Here is an 18,225-nt window from a genome sequence, read left to right as displayed (position 1 = left end):
ATTCAGCAATAATCAACCCCCGGCCTCCCTGACAACCAGCTTACTATCCCTTAAGAGCTGCCCAGAGTAATACAGACTGCAACTAAAGCAGCATCTCTTACACTCACTTTGCTCTGAGCCCTCAAGCTTCTGGGCACATCTCAGACAAGCTTAGTCAATTAATGAAAGCATGAATTACTAATAGGCCTGCTGTGAGTTCAGCCTGTATTATTACATTAAGAAGATTTAAGCACAAATTTATTTTAGGTAAGGTGGTTTAATTAGCACAGTAATATCAGCTTGAATCCAGAAATACTTAGGAACTTTAAATTTTTCTTCATATTCTTCTAGTCTACCATAACATTTTTACTAGAAAATTCCTAATGAATATTAGTATCAGATTTGTGAGAAAGCAAGCAGAGTTAACATAAATGACACAGACAGGCCTTGTTTTATGCCAGAATGAATTAAAAGCATCACTCATGAGGAAATACATTTCCTATTTCTTCAAGATGAATATGACATCAGTATGTTACAATCCACTATTAAAAAAAAAAAAAAAAAAAAAGCCAGCACTGTGGCTCAATAGGCTAATCCTCCGCCTTGTGGCGCCGGCACACGGGGTTCTAGTCCCGGTCGGGGCGCCGGATTCTGTCCCAGTTGCCCTCTTCCAGGCCAGCTCTCTGCTGTGGCCAGGGAGTGCAGTGGAGGATGGCCCAAGTGCTTGGGCCCTGCACCCCATGGGAGACCAGGATGAGCACCTGGCTCCTGCCATTGGATCAGTGTGGTGCGCCAGCTGCGGTGGCCATTGGAGGGTGAACCAACGGCAAAGGAAGACCTTTCTCTCTGTCTCTCTCACTGTCCACTCTGCCTGTCCAAAAAAAAAAAAAAGGACAAAGGGAGGTGAATTGGGCTGATCACCATGGGAAATGTACCCAACCTATTCTTTATTCCAGCCCCAAAGCAACAGGCAGCTATGTCCTAATAAGTACATTGCTTGAGAACATCTTGCTGGGAGTAGGAAAAAAACTGAGAAGCCCTACATTCAATGACATATAGCAAAAATCCAACTATGGAATTCCTGTCATTAAGTAATCAGTAAGAAACACACAACCAAGTACTCTCATGCCCCTTTCATTTCCTTGCTCTCCACATCACATGACATCACACTAAACATGCTGGTTTCTGGGCCACCCTTGGCTCTGAGCCACTTACTTTTATATAGCTCCTCTGCTTACCCTAACAATATAGGCAGAAACTGAGTCATGGTAAGTAAATTCCATAGGTGAGAGTAGGCTTTTACCTCAAAATTAGGCATTCCTTTAGGAAATTAAAATCCTAATGAGGACTAATTACTAGTATTAAAACACTGATGTAATTGTTCTAATGTGTTATCATTTACAAACCTGTGAACCAATTTTACACATCTACATATACACACATGCCTATGAATTTTCTTTCAAAAAACAAATACCTAAAATATTAGTCTACAGCTTCAATTTAAAACAACCACCACCTTCACATGAGAGATCTTTCATGACTGAAGACTCTAAGGATCACCAATGTTTTTTGATCAATAAGGGTTGTAGGGAATCAATACATACCCAGGGTATCAAGAAATGTCAAGATGTGTGATCAGGCCATCCATGCAAAGTTTTTCCCTTTTGACCAAACTTCCTGTGAGATATATACTGGCAACTTAATTTACCCCTCTGTATTTCCCTTCCCATTCCTTACAAACCCAACTACAGGACAGGAATTTGGTGCAGCAGTTAAGACCCAGAATCTCAAATGGAGTGCTTGTTTAGAGTCTCAGGTCTGCATCCTTTCCAGCTTCCTGTTAATGTGCAGCTTGGTAATCAGCAGCTGATGGTTAAATACTTGGGTCCCTGCCACCCACACAGGAGACAGGCCCAGCAATGGCTGTTCTAAGTATCTGGAGAGTGAACTAGTGGACAGAAGACATATGCCTCTTTGTCTTTGCCTTTCAAATAAAATGGGAGGTGGGGGGAATAACATTTAATACCCCTGAGCAACAACTTAAAGGAATTTGCAACGTGTATAGAAATATTCTTTAACTCATTATGTCCCATAATTCTACACACAGGACACCTATAAAGACTTAAATTGAGCTACTTATGGTAACTGAAATAAATACTGAGACGGAAATATCATGGAATTGAAAACCTGGGACTTAATGGGTTAAAATTAACTAGCAACCAAAATTCTAAATTCTCAAATATTTAGATCACATGTCCTAAATTTAGCTTACCAGTCTTCTATTGTTATATATGATTAAATTACAAAAATGCATTATCAGTGTTTGGAAACAAAACTGATTATATACAGGTCAGACCAACAAGACAAGTTTATAGAGCATTACTGTTACCTTCTCATTTAGTTACCTTTATTTCTTTACAGAGCACACTCTCCTCTTCTTCATGAATATAAAATTTCACAGTATTTTTCTGGACATCTTTCATGATTTTAACCAAACTATTAAATACTTCAGGTTCTAACTGGCTTATAAAATTTGACAGAGCTGGTTGGGCAGAAATGTTTACATCACTGGGTGATTTTGCGGTTTCTTTTTCTACTGGTTCCCGGGCAATATCACCAGGTACAGTATGATCAGAAGTCATCGTTAACTCTGTAGCATGGTGTGGCTGGTTCATTTCTACTTCAGTTAAACTCAAAGTCGAAGAGGAATGCTGTTCATTAGAGTTGGTGTCTTTCAAAGCATCACTAAAAAGTGGCTCAAGAAGGTGTTTACTGTTGAAGTCACTTGAGGATGCTGGTATGACAGGCCTTCCCAAAGGATTCAAGGCTATCTTAGTACCAGAATCATTAGGACTGACTGGTGGCAAATTCCCACCCTTGGCTGATGCTTTAATAATAATGGTATTTAGTTTCTCATGCAAGCCATCTACAAACTCCTGTACACCAGCTTTGGAAGTCTTAGAATATATGAACTCAGAAAGCCGTTTCATCTTCTCTTGTGTTGAAAAGATTGGTGTGGAAATTCTGCTAACATATGAAACATTCTTTTGCTTCAAAATCTCTTCTATCTTCCTAGAAAAGAGATTGTACTCTCCTAACACTGTTCTCTCTGTGGTTTCGCTCACTGCAGGCGGCTCTGCTGCTGGCACACACTGCTCCTCCACTGTCACCACCTGACCTGTCAACGCGTCATCCTCAGTGGTGCTCTTACGTGTGTCTGTAAATGGAGAGGATGGAAACTGGTAATCAGAACTTCTCTGTCTACTTATTACCCGAGGGTCGTTAGGAAAGGTCTCCTGCGGTGGCAGACACACCAGTTGTTCTTCTGGTGATTTCATACCTATACAAGGAGAGTTCATTATCATAAGAACAATCCAGAAAGATAATATCTGAAAACACACATCCTTCAATCAAAGGCACGAAAAAAGGTCAAAAATATATGTAGGTCCTCTCTCTCTGCAACTCTTTCAAATAAATAAATCTTTAAAGATACATACATTTAGAACTAATTATGCACCGGAAGGTAAAATAAAAACCTTAACTATCAGTTTGGTTTCTAATTTCCAATGTACTCTACTTATAGGCTGGTCTTCGGATTTCAGTAGGCAAAGTAACAACACTGAGTGTCTTTTTTTTAATACTTCTTAAATTTATTTTTATTTTATTTGACAGGCAGAGAGATGGAGAGAGGAGTATCTTCTACCTGCCGTCCACTCCCCCAAGTGACTGTAACAGTGACGGCAGGGCCAGGCTTAAGCCAGAAGTCCAGAACGCAATTTGGGACTCTCATGTAGGTGAAAAAAGGACCAAGTCTCTGAGCCATCATCGTTTACATCCTAGTATGTGCATTAGCAAGAAACTGGATTAGAAGTGCAGGAACTGGGACTCCAATCAAGCACTCTGAAGGGGGATACAGGCATCCCAAATGATGACTTAACTACTGCACCAAATGCCCACCCCTTGAATGTTATCTTCTTTGCTTTCTTCTGAGGTCTTCAAACAATTACCAATTCCTTATCAGTAGAAATTCAGATCACTGATGAGTTGCTGCTGTAGTGTAGAAAATGGTACTTCTAAATCACAAAGTCTGAGTCCAGGTAGAATTCCCTATTCAATTTGTATTAAGTACATATAGCAGTTTGACCTCTATGATTTTCCCCACACTCACATTTCTATATAGTTCTAAGTAGCCTAGCAGCAGTTAGCTTGTGACATCGTCTACTAATTCTAGCAGTTACTAAGGACCATTACACTCATTAACTGCTGCGAAGGCACTCATGAATAGATAAAACCATAGTAGGTCCATACGTGGAAGTGAGGAAGGGGAGTGAAATGCCAAATGTGTCAGTATAAGAATTCTAACAGGGGCCGGTGCAGTGTCCCAGTAGGTTAATCCTCCACCTGCAGCGCCAGAACCCCACTGGTTCTAGTCCCAGCTGCTCCTCTTCTGATCCAGCTCTTTGCTGTAGCCTTGGAGGGCAGTGGAGGATGGTCCAGATCCTTGGGCCCCTGCACCCACATGGGAGACCAGGAGGAGGTACCTGGCTCCTAGCTCCGGATCAGCACGCTCCGGCCATTGAGGCCATTTGGAGAGTGAACCAACGGACAGAGGACCTTTCCGTCTCCCTCTCACTGTCCGTAACTCTACCTCTCAAGTAAATAAATAAAATCTTTAAAAAAAAAATTAAAACAGTATGAAACTGACAAATCAGAAAATCTGAGTTCTATAAAATGACAGAGGAACACAATATCCTGAATATGTCTTAAATCTGCAGTATTAAAATGCAATTTACAAGTAAGTATTTGACCTAGTGGTTAAGATACCAAACCGGGGGTAGGCATTTGTCACATGGGTTAAGATGCCACCTGGAATGTCTACATCTCATACTGAAGTGCCTTGGTTCGTGTTCCAATTCCAGCTTCCTGATAATGCACACTCTGAGAAGCAGCAGGTGATGGCAAACGTACTGGATCCCTGCCACCCATATGGGTCCGTAGCTCTCAGTTTTAAGTCTAGCCCAGGCGCAAATGTTGTAGGAATTTGAGGTCTGAACCAGTAGGTGACAGCTTTATCTCATAAACAAGTAATGTTTTTTAAAATGGGGTTCAGTGTAGTATACAATGTGTGAAATAGTCCAATACATTGTTAAGTGATTGATCCTCAGGGTGGGGAGGAAACTTAGTGTCTGCAGTTAGGGGTGGACAGCTTACTTTCTCAAGCATTTTTATTCTTCTTAAATGATGTATAATGTCAAATATATGACTTATTAAATGGAAAGAAATCTGAAACACAAAGAACAGGGAGTACTACCTATAAGTTTTAAACTTTTAAATTATTCATTACTCTAAATGAATTATTTGCTCCCCAAATTTAAAGTATCAGACCAATAGGCTTATTTCTGATGGGCCATGGATGAAGGATCTTTTTTTAAATCTGATACATAACTTAAATCCATATGAAGAACTTTCCATATTTAAAACCTCTAAATCACAGGGCAGTTGTGCAGCCTGGCAATTAAAATGACAGTCAGATGCCCACGTCCCACATCACAGTACCCTGCTAAGTAGCTCTGGCTCCTGATTCCAGTTTCCTTCTCAAGTGGAGCTCATGAGGCAGCTGATGACTCACACAGTTAGGTCCCTGTCACTCACTTAAGAGTTCTGGATTGGTTTCCAAGCTTCTAATTTTGGCCAGGCCTAGCTCCAGCCATTGCAGGCATTTGGGAGTTTACCAGTAGATGGGAATTCTGTTTTTCTGCCTCTCAAATAAAAGTTAAAAAAATAAAATAGAACAGAACCACAAAACCCGGAACCATCTAAATCCCTTTTGCACAAATATCTCTATGATTTTAAGATCAATCATTTTGAGGGCCAGCATGGTGGCGCAGCAGGTTAAAGCCCTGGCCTAAAGCGCCGGCATCCCACATGGGCACCGGTTCTAGTCCTGGCTGCTCCTCTTCCAATCCAGCTCTCTGTTGTGGCCTGGGAATCCAGTAAAGGATGGCCCCAGTCCTTGGGTCCCTGCACCCACATGGAATATCCGGAGGAAGCTCCTGGCTCCAAGCTTCAGATTGGCACAGCTCCAGCCGTTGCAGCCATCTGGGGAGTGAGCCAGCAGATGGAAGACTTCTCTGTCCTACCTCTATCTGTAACTCTGTCTTTCAAATAAATAAAATAAATCTTAAAAAAAAAAAAAAAAAAAAAAAAAACTCAGATTAGCAGTTGCCTGTTAGAAACAGGGCGAGGGGTAGGCGCTGCAGCGTAGCAGGTAAAGCTGCCATCTGCAGTGCCAACTTCCCATATGGGTGCAGGTTTGAGTCCCAGTTGTTCCACTACCGATGCAGCTCTCTGCTATGGCCTGGGAAAGCAATATAAGAGGACCCTAGTCCTCGGGCCCCTGCACCCACATAGGAGACCTGGAAGAATCTCCAGGTTCCTGGCTTCGGATTGACCCAGCTCCACTGTTGCAGCCATTGGAGGAATGAACTAGAGGAAGGAAGACCTCTCTCTCTCTCTCTCTCTGCCTCTGTAACTATGCCTTTCAAATAAATAAAAAATAAAATCTTAAAAAAAAGGGGGGGGGGGAGAGTACTGACTGGAATGATGCACAGGACAAACTTATGAGGTTTCCGAACTGTTCTACATAGATTTGGGTGGGGGGCTCAAGGGCATACATGTGAAGTTTCAACAAACTACAGTAAGGATCTGTGCACTTTCCAATGTTATTTATCTGCCTTTTTTTTTTTCTTTAAATCATCCTTCCTAGGAGGAAACAAAGGCTTTCTTGAAGAAAATTACTAAAGTTTGTTTCTCTAATTCCCAAAGAAAATGAATCTACTAAGAAATTCATTTAGATTTATTTCCCAATTAAAAAAAAAGCACTTAGATTTACCAAAGAATAAGATACAATGAAATGCAAACAGTGAAAAAGACCACCATCAAACTAGCAGAAGGAAACTGGCTGCATTCACACAAAGGAACTCTCTCCTAGGCAAGCACTGCAACTACCGGCAGTTATCTCTGTTTCTGGAATCTACAAGTTTCTTAATCTCTCATTTAAACCTCTGGAAATTAACTTTATAATTAGAAGGGAAAGAGAACTGGGTTAAAAAACTCAAGAAGCCTAAGAACAGTGTATTTAAAAGATAAATGATTTTACCTCTTGGTCTTTCTTAAACTTAAAAGAAACCTGAAGACTATTTCTGTTAGGATATCCTACAAAAAAAGATTAGGATAATATCCTGTTTTCTCAACTCATCAGATAGTCTACAATAGGGAAAGAGAACTTAATCTCTATGAATATCTTGTGTGACATTTGGATTAAATCTATTTGATACAACTCAATGGTTTAAATATAAATGTGGTATTTTCAAAATGCTATGAAAACAGCAGAACTTAAATCAACACCCTAGTGATAGAGAATTAGAAATTCAAATAGAAATGCTGAAAGGAACAGTGGGAGGAAAAGCAAAGGGAGCCTTCTCACCTGATGTTTGTTTCTCACCGTGTTTCCCCTGCTGGTCTTCTGGGCTTCTTGAATTCCCTCCTGAGGGAAAGCATCCATTAGATTTGTAGACTCTCCTCAGACATCAGCAATACCTATTAAGCAACTTCCAGACAACCTCAAATGCTAACAAATAGTAACATTTCCTTCCATCCCCCAAAATAATTCTGAAGGGTCATTCAAAAATGTAAAGTTGCTTTTCTTACCATTCAGGCGATGATGGAATATCATAGATGCACCTTCAAATTTGGGCTTTCAAAACCCAGTATGAAGGTGTCTAAACAAAGAAGGGCTGGGATAATCTTCCATCAACCACTTCCTTACAGTGTTCCTCCCACTCAAGTCAAGGACTCAAGCTCAGAAAAGAGAGTTAGTTTCCTCTCCATCATCACCTCCAGGTCTCTTGCTCAGAGAATGATGGGGCCGACACAATGGCGCAGTAGGTTAATCCTACGCCTGCGGCACCGGCATCTCATATGGGTGCCGGTTCTAGTTCCAGGTGCTCCTCTTCCAATCCAGCTCTGGGCTGTGGCCTGGGAAAACAGTACAAGATGGCCTAGGTCCTTGGGCCCCTGCACCCACATAGGAAACCAGGAAAAAGCACCTGGCTCCTGGCTTCGGATCGGCATAGCTCCAGCCATTGTGGCTATTTGGGGAGTGAACCACTGGAAGGAAGACCTTTCTCTCTGTCTCTGACTGTAACTTGACCTCTCAAATAAATAAAATCTTGAAAAAAAAAAAAAAAAAGGTAGAGAATGATGCAGAAGCCAATGGAAACTCATCAAGTTTTACAAATTCTTCTCAGAGTCCTTGGTGTCCTCAGTAGGTTCTAGGTTGTAAGCCAGTCCATCATTTTAAGCAAAAAGTTGTTTGACTTTTTAAAGATTAAAAAAAGACCTAGGAATGGCAATGATATGCCTTGGAAATATTTCCAAAATGGTTAGCTAACAAAGATGACTAAGAACTTGTGTTTGCTCCAAGAAATGAGAATTCTCCAAAATGATACCTTTCAACATTTGCTCAACTATTCTTGTCCCATGGTTCAATTAAGCTTTCCTAGGATATTTGCATTTGATAACTTTTTTTTTTCATTTGACAGGTAGAGTTATAGACACAGAGAGATAGACAGGGAGGACAGAGAGAAAGGTCTTCCTTCTGTTGCTTCACCCCTCAAATGGCTGCTATGGCTGGAGCTACACCGATCCGAAGCCAGGAGCCAGGTGCTTCTTCGTGGTCTCCCATGCGCATGCAGGAGCCCAAGCATTTGGGCCATCCTCCACTGCCTTCCCGGGCCACAGCAGAGAGCTGGACTGGAAGAGGAGCAACCAGAACTAGAACCCAGCACCCATATTGGATGCCAGCGCCACAGGCGGAGGATTAACCAAGTGAGCCACGGCGCCGGCCCCCTGCATTCGATAACTTAAAGATAATCAAATATAAGAGATCAAATTTCTTTCAAATAGTTGAACTTCAACATGACTACATAAAGACACCATTTAACTGGCTGCTCAAAGAGCAACATTTCATCTCTGTAACAGATACTTGCTGATGCTGACAAGAGCAACATTTAGTGACGAACACTGTATGGTTCAAAAGAAGATACTGAAGATTTCAGAAGCAGCTACAATCAAGCATCTAGTGATTCAGGAGTAGACTCTAGAAGATGAAATCCTCAGGAAACTGGTCCCAAGGTAAAACAAGGCAAACCTAAAGCCTGGTGCATTTGTTCTTACCTGTAATTGGAATCAGTTTCCAATGTATTTCAGTCTCCTCAACATCATCTGATTTCAATGACTGTTTACAGAATCCATGTTCAAAAGGAATAGTGGGACACAAACTGCAATCTTCAAAATTATTCATGCTAATTATATTTGGATCCTAAAAATTAAGGTACACATTCAATAGCTTTCTTTCCAAATAATTTTAGGGTCAAGAATAAATAATAGTTTTTTTCACAGTAAATTCACTATCTTTCATCTAAACATTACAGTTTAGTAAAACCAACATGGTAACATGACAATAATCTCAAAATTAAAACAGAATTTCTCCCTTCCGAACTTAATCAGATGTGGATTTAGAACAGAGATCAGTAAACATTTATAGTGAAATACCACACAGTAAATATTTTAGGATCTGTGGGCCACTCAACTCTGCCAATGTAGTGCAAAATCAGTAATAGTCAATAGCTAAAGGAATGGAAACAGCTATTACAGTGAAACTTAATAAAAACAGGAAGCAGACAGTGTTTGGCCAATTTAGAGTATTGGGTACATTTGGAAATATTACGGTTGTGGGCTGCAACCTTACTACTTCCCTACCATGCTATTCTGTCTTCTACGAATGCTAAAACCATCTATTAACAATAATCCCTTTCTGAATCCCTTTCTGACAAATAAGTTGCCCAGCCTTACCATTATCACAACAGAAAAACCTTAACAACAACTTTGATTTTTATCTCTTTTTAATAAGGAAAAACTTACAAGTACCACTTCAGATAAACACCTTTACTCCAAAGTTTTATTTTTTCCTGAAAAGAAAAACCACTCCCTGAAGCATAACCACATCCTCTCTTTTCACACACACAAAAACAAACCAAGACAATGAAGAAACAGAGGCTTACTTCTTTCAAATGTAGCTTATGCTCTGTGCCTACTTCACTGGAACAAATAGAGACAGGATACTTTAAAGATGCTTTATCAACTTCTAGCAATGGGCTCTGAGTGGCCTTAAAATGTACATTTTCAATTTTCGTACAAGTAGGGTGCTCATATTCTTTCTTATCTGGTGTAGAACTCAACTCATACTCATGCCTCAGCTCTTCATAGGCAGCATCAGTGCTCAGTCCTAAGGCTTTGTTGACTGTGTCTGTCAGGGATGCATCAGAATGGCGTGCATTTGCTAGTGTTTCTGACAGCCAATTAAACAGCCTATGGATGTCAGTGCCAGAGTTACAGGTATCCTGCTGCTGCTGTCTCACGTCAGCATCATGCCCAAGAGAGCTAACAGGCTGGGAAGACTCTGAGAAAAAAATAAAGAAAAGTCATCTCTTGAAGTTAAGTTTGAAAGCCTACATAAAAACATTAAAAATCACATATACCTTAGAAGTTAATTACTATAAGACATTTAGGGTAGCAACTCCAGCAGCTGGCTTACATTTTATATCTAAACCCACCCTGTGCTGCACAAATGTAATTCTTTCCACAATTTTGCACATGTGTAGGTACTTGGCACACTGTCCCATACTGAAGTGCCTGGTTTGAGTCCTGGTTCTTCTCTCCATTCCAGCTTCCTGCTAACATGCACCTTGGAAGGGGCAGGTGATGCTTTTCAAGTAGCTGGGTCCCCACCACCACCCACATGAAAGACCCAGACTCAGTTTCTGCCTTGACTTCAACCTGGCCCAACCTAGCCCTGGATGTTGCAAGCATTTGGAGAATTAACCAGGGGATGGAGATCTGTTTTTCTCTATGCCTCTCAAATAAAAAAATAAAATTTTACACACAGACCAAAATTCTTAATTTTTGTATAATTTAAGCATCCTATTAATAGATGAGCTCATGCACAAAGTTATAGATAAGTGTAAGTTGTAAATAAGTATTATTGTAGTCACCTTAAACTACCACTAAAATCTCAAAATCAACCAGATGTTTGACAACAAATGAAACATTTGCACTTAGCTCTTTTGCCAATTGTTAGAAAAGGTACACAAATTATGCTTAAATTCACAGAAAAAGCATGATCTTGATTTCTATCATCTTCATACTTATGCTGTGTCTTTAAGGCTAGCATTCTTAAAACCTAAGCCTTATCTATTACTTAAATTCATAGTGAAGCTAGGATGTAGAGATATTAGAGAAATCTCTACTAAACATGACCTAAGATATTAAACTTTATGGGAAAAAATCAATGAAAATCTATTTGCTGCTCTATGCTAAGAAAAAAAGTACTATACAAGAAAACACTGCTCCAAGCAGTCTGAAATCTGCAAAGTCAGTACAATCAATATTTATATATATATATATATTTTTTAAAGATTTATTTATTCAAAAGTCAGAGTTACACAGAGAGAGGAGAGGTAGAGAGAGAGAGAGAGATCTTCCATCTAATGGAAATGTGGCCATTTGGGGAATGAGCAAGCAGATGGTAGACCGCCTTCCTCCCTCGCTCCCTCCCTCCCTCTCTCACTCTCTCCCCTCCTCTTTCTCCTCCTCCTCCTCTCTCTTTGTAATTTTGACTTTCAAAAAAATAAATAAATCTTTAAAAAAATAAATAAAAAAATAAAATGGGTATACTGTATATAAACTATACCTCAAAAATGATGATGTTAAGTTAACAAGGGGTGAGGGACTAGGAACTTACCACTTATAAAATGGGTAGGCTTACCACCACCCAAGATTGGTTTGTTTTCTTAGTTTTGTTTTGTTTTTTGGTTTAAGTTCAAGGTTTTTAAAAGTCAAGATTCATCCTTGAAACCTTTACTTTCAAAAATAAGTGTACAAAATGACTAAGAAACAAGAAAGAACCACCCAGAATTCAAATCTGGTAGTTAATAGTTCTACTTTAACCTAACTTCTTTCTCTGCCCCATTTCTCCCTTGGTCTATTGTAATTAGATTGCTTTTCTACCTTTTTAATTATTAATGAAAACTACTTTTCACCCACCCACAACTTTTCCACATACACCTAAGCATTCATTTACCAGCTAAAGAAACACCAAAAATATAATTATCTTATTTACTCAATGCCTATTGTATGCTTAGCACTAAGAAATACAGCAGTTTAGGAACGAGGCTTTGGAATCAGAACAAGTCATGGATTTTGCCACTAACTTCCTAACTTTCAGTAAAGTTACTTAGTTTGTCTGAGACAATCTTCTCATCTATAAAACGAGAATAACGCCTAACACTTACAGAACTGAATGCTATATATATATGTTATACTTACATATAGATATATATAGATATAAAGCCTACTCTCCAGACATAAGTCACAGCCTCAGACAGCATGTATCAAAAAGCATCTACAGGAACTGCACAGATCACAGATTCAGCATAAGTGGAAGCAGACAAGACCACTAAGAAACAGAACAGCCAGAAAGCTTAAAGATTTGACCTGCAGACATAATACTTGAGATAAACGAAAGGACTTCAGAAAAAAAGAAAGGGAAGAACTGACCATGACATATCCAAGGGAGAAATATGAGCTTTAACCAAAGAGCACGTGAAAGAGTGGAAAACATAGCTGGACACAGCCAGTATGCAACAAATCGTTGTGGTTTTTTTTTTTTTTTTGATAGGCAGATTTAGACAGAGAGAAAGGTCTTCCTTTCCATTGGTTCACTCCCCAAATGGCTGCTAAGGCCGGCATGCCACGCCAATCTGAAGCCGGGAGCCAGGTGCCTCCTCCTGGTCTCCCATGGGGGTGCAGGGCCCAAGCACTTGGGACATCCTCCACTGCCTTCTCGGGCCACAGCAGAGAGCTGGACTGGAAGAGGAGCAACCGGGACAGAACCAGCGCCCCAACCTGGACTAGAACCCAGGGTGCTGGCGCCGCAGGCAGAGGATTAGCCTAGTGAACAGCGGCGCCGGCCACAAATCGTTCTTTAAAAGGCCAAGTTCTGCAAGATAAGATTGGTAGCAAATAATAAAATATTGAAAATGACACATTACTGAAATGTGTGAAATAAATAAGCCACAAAGGCCACTAAGAAGACAAGAACATGGATAAGAAAAAAAATACTAGAAAGAGCCATAGGTCAACTAAACACCCAGAATTATTGCAGACAACAGCACTGTTAGAACTTTCTGTGATGTTAGAAATGCCTACTACCTGTACTGTCTACAACAGTCGTGTGGCTGCCGAGGTGTATTTTTATTTCATCCTAATTTAAGTAACAACACATAGTAGTGGTTATTACATACTCGGTAGCACAATAAAGGAGGTAAAGAACAGAAAAGTGAGGATGCAAATACAGACTGCCAAGGGAACAAAACTGCAATAAGGACATTGATCTCTCTAATGCAGTCAGAAACAATCCATCTGAAAAGACGGGTAAATTTTTCAGTAGGGAATAAAGAATATTCAGATCTGCCACAATCAAAGTAGTGGCAACAGGGGCTAGCATTGTGGTGCAGCGGTTCATGTTGCTACCTGTGATGACACAGCATCCCATCTAGGTGCTGGGTCGAGTCCTGGCTGCTCTGCTTCCAACCCAGCTCCCTGTTAATGTTTTTCGGAAAGCAGCAGGAGATGGTCTAAATACTTGGGCTCCTTCACCTAGTTGGGAGACCCAGGTGAGGCTTCTAGCTTTGGCATCACCCAGGCATGGCCACTGATGCCATTTTAACCAACACATGGGAGATCTCTCTCCCTGTCTCCCTCTCTCTCACTAACTCTACCTTGCAAATAATTAGGTAAATCTTTATAAAAAAAAAAAAAAAAAAAAACAAAAAAAAACAAAAAAAACCAACTAGTGGCAGCAATCCAAAACAGATTTTTCTGTCAATGGTCCATGAATGCAAAAGAACGAATTTCATGCTTATGGACCAGCATGTCAATCTCTGAAAAATCTAGATAACAAAAATGTTTGAACTGGCCGGTGCCACGTCACAATAAGCTAATCCTCTGCCTGCGGCGCCGGCACCCCGGGTTCTAGTCCCGGTCGGGGCGCTGGATTCTGTCCCAGTTGCTCCTCTTCTGGTCCAGCTCTCTGCTGTGTCCCAGGAAGGCAGTGGAGGATGGCCCAAGTGCTTGGGCCCTGCACCCACATGGGAGACCAGGGGGAGGCACCTGGCTCCTGGCTTCGGATCAGCGCAGCACGCCGGCCTTAGCGGCCATTCTGGGGGTGAACCAACGGAAGGAAGACCTTTCTCTGTCTCTCTCACTAACTCTGCCTGGAAAAAAAAAAAAGGTTTGAACTTATAATACTGAAACACTTAAAACAAAAGTCTCCAATTTCTGTCAACTAAAAGGTTCCTTTCATTAAACAACATCCTTAAAGAACCCACTACTCTACTGGTGCATTTCTCCAATATGGACATAAAGTACAAGAACTCTTGTTAGAGTAATAGCTCTGGGTACTTAATTTTGTCATGTTAGCTTAAACCAAACAACTCAGAAATCTGATGTACCGCAGTAGGAGTTGGCCCATGTTTTCTGTACTAGACCAGCTAATAAATATTTCAAGCTTCATGGGCCATACAGCCTGTCTCTATGCTCTATCATTTCTGTGTGAAAAGCAGCTATGTACACATAAATTAAGTGGCATGACTGCATTGTGAAAATGGGACAGTCTAGATTTGGCACTCACACTTCAATCTGCAGATCCCTATATTATAGGAAGAAACAGAACTATTTCACTGTACTTTTGTTTGTTGTTAAAAAAGCAATCTTGATATTTTACCTTCATACAGATGGTAACTTTCAGATAAATTACTGGTTTTGGCAAGTTTTCTCATATGTTCAGGTAGATCCTCAAGTTTCCTCTTCAAGACAGTTTTGCTTCTCATATCTTCTGTATCTGAGTCCCCACCCACATTCTTTTTCCTGCACTGAATTAAGTTAATCAATTCTTTGACTCTATCTTTATCATAATCCAAAGAATGAGATGACTTTTGCTTCCCAGGTATAATAGTTTCACCCCTTGAGCTATTTCGTTTTCTAAATTTCAGTCTTGTACCATTCATTTCTTCTTCTTGACCTTCATAATCTGAAAGTGGACTAAATTGTTGAAGTTTTCTATTTTCTTCAAATAAATCTTTTAATTTGCAAATAGGTAACTGATACATTTCAGGACGAAAAATATAAGTATGCAAACAATTATCAATATGGGATTTATTTTTTGGAGCTGAGTATAAGAATTTTTTATCATCTAATTTTGAATCATATGGAAACATGATAAACTCTCGTTTACCTGAACCAAAACCTCGCTTAAAAAATTCACTTACATACTTTTCAACAACAGAATGAAAATTTATAGTGTTTATATTTTTGAATTCCTTTCGACACTGAATCAAAAAAAACTGTAAAAATTGGGCTATTTTTAATACACCTGGCATGCTCTCATGCCTCTCTTGTGGTGCTGCACTGGTTGTAACTTTTTGTGCTGTAAATAAACAAAAGCAAACCACGTTAGCAATCAAGAAACTCATCAAATACAGATCTACATATTACCAAATTGTGACATTTTACTCATAATTGGGAACAAGTTGTACCATACTACACATACATGTTACGCAGCAAATAGGAATAGCATATTTCTTAAGTCTAGGACCTAAAACAGGTTCATAAGAAACTAAAACCAATGAAAGAGCAGAACACGTTTTTAAAGGAAAAAACATCCATTCTGGCCGGCGCCGCGGCTCACTAGACTAATCCTCCGCCTTGCGGCGCCGGCACACGGGGTTCGAGTCCCGGTCAGGGCGCCGGATTCTGTCCTGGTTGCCCCTCTTCCAGGCCAGCTCTCTGCTATGGCCCGGGAGTGCAGTGGAGGATGGCCCAAGTCCTTGGGCCCTGCACCTGCATGGGAGACCAGGAGAAGCACCTGGCTCCTGCCTTTGGATCAGCGCAATGCACCTGCCGTAGCGCGCCGGCCGCGGCGGCCATTGGAGGGTAAACCAACAGCAAAAAGGAAGACCTTTCTCTCTGTCTCTCTCTCACTGTCCTCTCTGCCTGTCAAAAAAAAAAAAAAAAAAAAAAATCCATTCATTGAAGATCTACTGCCCCTACACAATTCAAATGATACGGAAAATATAAGGAGAAATATTATAGAGGCAAGATCTGAGGTTCCAACTGAGATAATCCTGCTTATCTTATAAAGCAGCAACTTTAACTTTTCATGAACTCTCTTCCCCATCAACAGATAAGCAAGCACTGATAGGCTACAACTGAGAAACTCAGACTTAACCAAAGTGAAACCCATTAGTGGGAACTTAATTTGTAGTATTCAAGTTTGCTCTTAGAAAAGGTAAATAGCAAATTTTCTCTGACATCACTGTCACAAATTCTTATTAATTTTGAGTGGCCTAATACTAAGCCTACCACATGATGCTTTACAGTCATTACAAAAATTTTTTTAAGTTCATTTGAAATGCAGAGACATAGAAAGATCCCCCATCTTCTTGCTCACCCCCCAAAAATGTCTACAACATATGTGGGCTACTATGTCAACGGCAGGAGCCACAGACTCCACCTGGGTCTCCCATGTGGGTGGCAGGGATCCAATGACTTACACCGTCACCTGCTACCTCTCACAGTGTGTGTTAGCAGGAAGCTGACATGGAGAGCAGAGCCAGGCCTCAACCATCCAGTATAGGATGCAGGTAAGATGCAGGCATCTTAAGTGTCAGCTTAACTGTTAAAAAACACAATGCCACCCACAATACTCATTAAAATTTGAATGCAAAAACAAACTGACCTAAAATAACAATCATATGAAACCCTCTAAAATGGTATTAGAAGGTACAATAAAATTTGTTAGTATGGGTATGGGCATTTGGCCTGGGGTTCAGATGCCCACAATCCCGTTTCAAAGGCCCTGAGTACAATAGCCAGGCTCTGTCCCCTGATTAGAGTTTCCTGCTAAGATAGACCCTGGGAGGCAACAGTGAGGTCTCAAGTAATGGAATTTATATCACCCACATGGGAGACCTGGATTCCATTTCCAGTTCTTGGTTTCAGCCCAGACTAGCCACAGCTGTTGCAGCCATTTGGGAAGTCAACTAATGAATGGGAGCTGTTTCTGTTTTTCAAATTAATAAACCTTTAAAAAACAAACAAACCAAAAAACTTCATTAGCAGAAGCACTGATATAATCAAAATAATTTTCAGTTAAAAAGAAACTGAGTCATATATCTGGTATTTTGTATCGATACTTCTGAATACTACCAATAATGCCCAAAATATGTAAAAAAGAACAAAATGCTTAGTGCATTATCTGAAAAATTTCAATAAAATATAGGTATCTGTAAATAATTAGATTCAGATATTCAAAGAACTTACAAGTAATTATGCCTCTAGGTTCTTGAAATAGGAACAAAGCATGTAGGACTCGAGACTTGACACTCTGATGTTCTAGAAAACAGAAGCCAAATTCATCCATGTGTTTTAATGAAAAAGTTAAACAAGCACTGTTAAAGTTAAAATGAGACCACCTACCATATGGAGGAACCATCTGATAAGGAGAAAGAAGAAAAAGGTATCCTCGGTCTCCCAAAGGTTTAACAAGAACCTGTATTTTTGAGAAGGGGAAGAAGTTGTATCTGCTTTATTAATTGACATACTGAGGAACATAGCACTTCCTACTAAATGTGAAGAAAAAACAAATTCTTGGCCATATTTTTAAGAGAAAAATATTGCTGCTGAGTTGGTTACAAACTGTACTGACTTCATTAATTAACTAGATTCGAATCAAGTAAAAATTCCTTGTTTTTAACAGAATGAGAGAATGTCAGCGTAATAATGCCCTTAATTAACCATAAAGTCAATGTGTTCATCTTGCCCTGAAGTTAAGAACCAAACTAGAGGCCAGCGCTGTGGCACAGGGAAGAAAGCCACTGCCTGCAGTGCCCGCATCGCATGTGGGCACCAGTTCAAGTCCTGGCCACTCCACTTCTGATCCAACTCTCTGCTATGGCCTGGGAAAGCAGTAGAAGATGGCCCAGCACTTGGGCCCCTGCACCCGGAAGAAGCTCCTGGTTCCTGTCTTCAGATCAGCACAGCTCCAGCCATTGCGGCCAACTGGGG

The 18,225-nt window shown here is 40.3% G+C and overlaps 1 protein-coding gene across 7 annotated transcripts in view; it reads right to left on the bottom strand.

Annotated features, from left to right (window-relative positions):
* TASOR (transcription activation suppressor) overlaps nt 1–18,225 on the bottom strand; it is a 61,914-nt gene that overhangs the window by 15,777 nt on the left and 27,912 nt on the right. For 3 of the 7 annotated variants that reach the window (XR_007921897.2, XM_008260820.4, XM_008260818.4), the window contains exons 12-18: nt 17,638–17,710; nt 17,482–17,553; nt 14,885–15,586; nt 10,104–10,501; nt 9,217–9,361; nt 7,466–7,525; nt 2,385–3,319 (exon numbers count right to left, since the gene is read on the bottom strand). Coding sequence is in view for 5 of the 7 variants with exons in the window: in XM_008260820.4 (XP_008259042.2) it covers nt 2,385–3,319; nt 7,466–7,525; nt 9,217–9,361; nt 10,104–10,501; nt 14,885–15,586; nt 17,482–17,553; nt 17,638–17,710 (2,385 nt within the window). In the remaining 2 variants the exon portion in view is untranslated. The remainder of the gene's footprint in view (nt 1–2,384; nt 3,320–7,465; nt 7,526–9,216; nt 9,362–10,103; nt 10,502–14,884; nt 15,587–17,481; nt 17,554–17,637; nt 17,711–18,225) is intronic. The other 4 variants (XR_011379505.1, XM_008260821.4, XM_008260819.4 and 1 more) reach the window with 2 other exon arrangements.

This window comes from Oryctolagus cuniculus, chromosome 10, assembly GCF_964237555.1.
Source record: "Oryctolagus cuniculus chromosome 10, mOryCun1.1, whole genome shotgun sequence".
NCBI classification, from domain to species: domain Eukaryota; kingdom Metazoa; phylum Chordata; class Mammalia; order Lagomorpha; family Leporidae; genus Oryctolagus; species Oryctolagus cuniculus.
This window is presented reverse-complemented; position numbering and strand designations above follow the sequence as displayed.